The sequence below is a fragment of the Ctenocephalides felis genome, unplaced genomic scaffold, assembly GCF_003426905.1.
Source record: "Ctenocephalides felis isolate EL2017-DRISC unplaced genomic scaffold, ASM342690v1 CF-g0.4_SCAFFOLD_01886, whole genome shotgun sequence".
Taxonomy (NCBI): Eukaryota; Metazoa; Arthropoda; class Insecta; order Siphonaptera; family Pulicidae; genus Ctenocephalides; species Ctenocephalides felis.
Window position 1 is genome coordinate 154,287,032 of NW_020538040.1, and position 2,162 is coordinate 154,289,193.

At 43.9% G+C, this 2,162-nt stretch overlaps 1 protein-coding gene across 1 annotated transcript; it reads right to left on the reverse strand.

Annotated features, from left to right (window-relative positions):
- Positions 1–235: 235 nt before the first annotated feature.
- On the reverse strand, positions 236–1,929 carry LOC113374555 (homeotic protein antennapedia-like). Its single transcript, XM_026614530.1, has 2 exons — positions 1,182–1,929; positions 236–566 (listed from the first exon to the last, which is right to left on the reverse strand). The coding sequence occupies exons 1-2, from the start codon at positions 1,927–1,929 to the stop codon at positions 319–321; spliced, it is 996 nt and encodes a 331-aa protein (XP_026470315.1). The 3' UTR covers positions 236–318.
- Between the last annotated feature and the right edge of the window lie 233 nt (positions 1,930–2,162).

Here is a 2,162-nt window from a genome sequence, read left to right on the forward strand (position 1 = left end):
ACACGCCGTTTAACCGGCACACAGTTCTAAGATTTTTTAAATAAATAAACTATACATATGAGTTCCACTCGAATCGTCACCGGGAGATACATTATTATATTACAAAGTTATATTCATTGTGAAACAAAAATCTAATTCGTGTGCAAGCATGTCTTGGAATTAAGATTGTAGAAATATTAAATTATATAGGTAAAATATTTTGAAATTAGGTATTTAAGAGGTCATTGTGGTTTTATATTTTTGCTAAAAATGTTATTCCGCGTATTGATCTGTCGTAATAAGTTTTGTTTTGTAACACGTTGACACGCAGAATACTGTTTATTGTGGAGATGAGGGTGGCGTAATATCGTCGCCTCCGTCACCTGATCCTGGCTCGCCCTTGGTCTTGTTTTCCTTCTTCCATTTCATCCTTCTGTTTTGGAACCAAATCTTAATCTGCCTTTCGAGACACAGGGCGTGCGCGATTTCGATGCGTCGCCGTCGCGTCAGGTATTTATTGAAGTGGAACTCTTTCTCCAATTCCAGCGTCTGGTAACGCGTGTACGTTTGGCGCCCTCGTTTTCTTTCTGAAATGGAACAAATTCGTGCAAATTATAAAATAACATGCCTAAATAAATACCGGGTACGCCCGTAAGTTTACATAATACAATCGTATGAAATGTTGAGAATCAGCACAAGAAATAAGATCCACGAGAAATGCGCTAGCGAAGCCAAGACCGTTGACGGCTCTTTCATCTATATTGATGTATCCGTTGTATTTACATTCCGATTCGACTCTACCCATGCTTAAAAATATGCGTCCGCGCCGTTGAAATAAATCAAGCCATGTTACGGTCAGATAGAAATAATTACTTACCTTCTCGAGCTTAGGGATAGATCAATTATAACGCCATTCTTGATCTTACTAATTAGATTCTAAACATCAAAAATGGTGATTTTCAGGTAGATAAATTATATTCAATCATTTAGAAGATTCCCCGGGTCTCATTGGATAGGATTTTACATTCTCTTCAATTTAGGCAAAAATTTCATTTTGAACATTTTACACCGCAAATATTTGTATAATGTACGTAATTAAATATTTTGGGTTGTAATTATCGTAATTATAAGCGCTGTTATTCTAAGAACTTCTTAAATATGGGATATGATATAAAAATCTATATTTAAAAAAAATCACTCACCGAATTGACTGCGCATCCAAGGATACAACGGACTAGGGAGGGAGGCTGCAGTATTACTGGGCGGTTGCTGCTGCGCTGCTTGATGCATAGGTTGCTGATGCGTTTGATGCTGTGGACTGAGTCCTTGTACGCCGCCGTACATCATATGTTGCTGAGGCGGCGGCTGGTGCATGGGCGGTTGCTGTTGCATGTGATGTGCTTGCTGTTGCATATGATGCGCTTGATGCGCTTGGTGTTGCTGCTGTTGCATATGATGCGCTTGATGTTGTTGTTCTAGCGGAGGACTACCATGGCTTCCCAGTACACCACCTTGGGCTACTGCAGCCGCTTGCAATTTACAGCTTGCATATACAACAGGCGTTTGATGACCATTTGCATGACCCATTTGACCAGGACTATCGGGTCGGTATCCTCCGCCGCCGTCCACCATCTGCTGCTGTTGCGCTCCATAGTACGCCGCACTCCGAATGTCCATGCGATCGTAGGGCGGAAAGCGCGGGTAAGGCATGCCTTGGGCTGGCTGCTGTCCAGCACCAGACGGCGGTCCATAGTGGTGAGCGGGAATACCCTGCCGTAATCCGACAGCCGTGGGATCGCAGTTATTCGGATCGCCACCGGCTATGTCTCCTCCACCAACTTGGGCAGTTGCTCCGTAGTGTTGATGATGCGGCGCGTGCTCCACTAACGGCACGACGCCGCCGCCGTTCCGCAAATCCGGCATGTATGAGTTCGCGAAGTACGAACTCATACTGTCGCAGTTGTTAGTGCCCATGGCCACCACTGTTGTATCCTCCTCGGGCTCCCGCGGAACCCAATTCGATTCTAGGGACAGCGTCCTTGATTGTTGTAACACCGCCCTCCGGAGAAATGCACCAAACGCACAAAAAACACAGCTTTTACTTCACACTAGCAATATCACTTCAACTTATCACTTTTTTGCAATAACTTCTTCGAACTGATTGTATCGGTATACCACTAACC

Excerpts from the sequence above, each read along its gene's own strand:
- LOC113374555 (XM_026614530.1), bottom strand. The coding sequence starts at position 1,929 with ATGAGTTCGTACTTCGCGAACTCATACATGCCGGATTTGCGGAACGGC. Across the intron at positions 567-1,181 it reads TTGGATGCGCAGTCAATTCG|AAAGAAAACGAGGGCGCCAA; the intron begins GTGAGTGATTTT and ends GTTCCATTTCAG.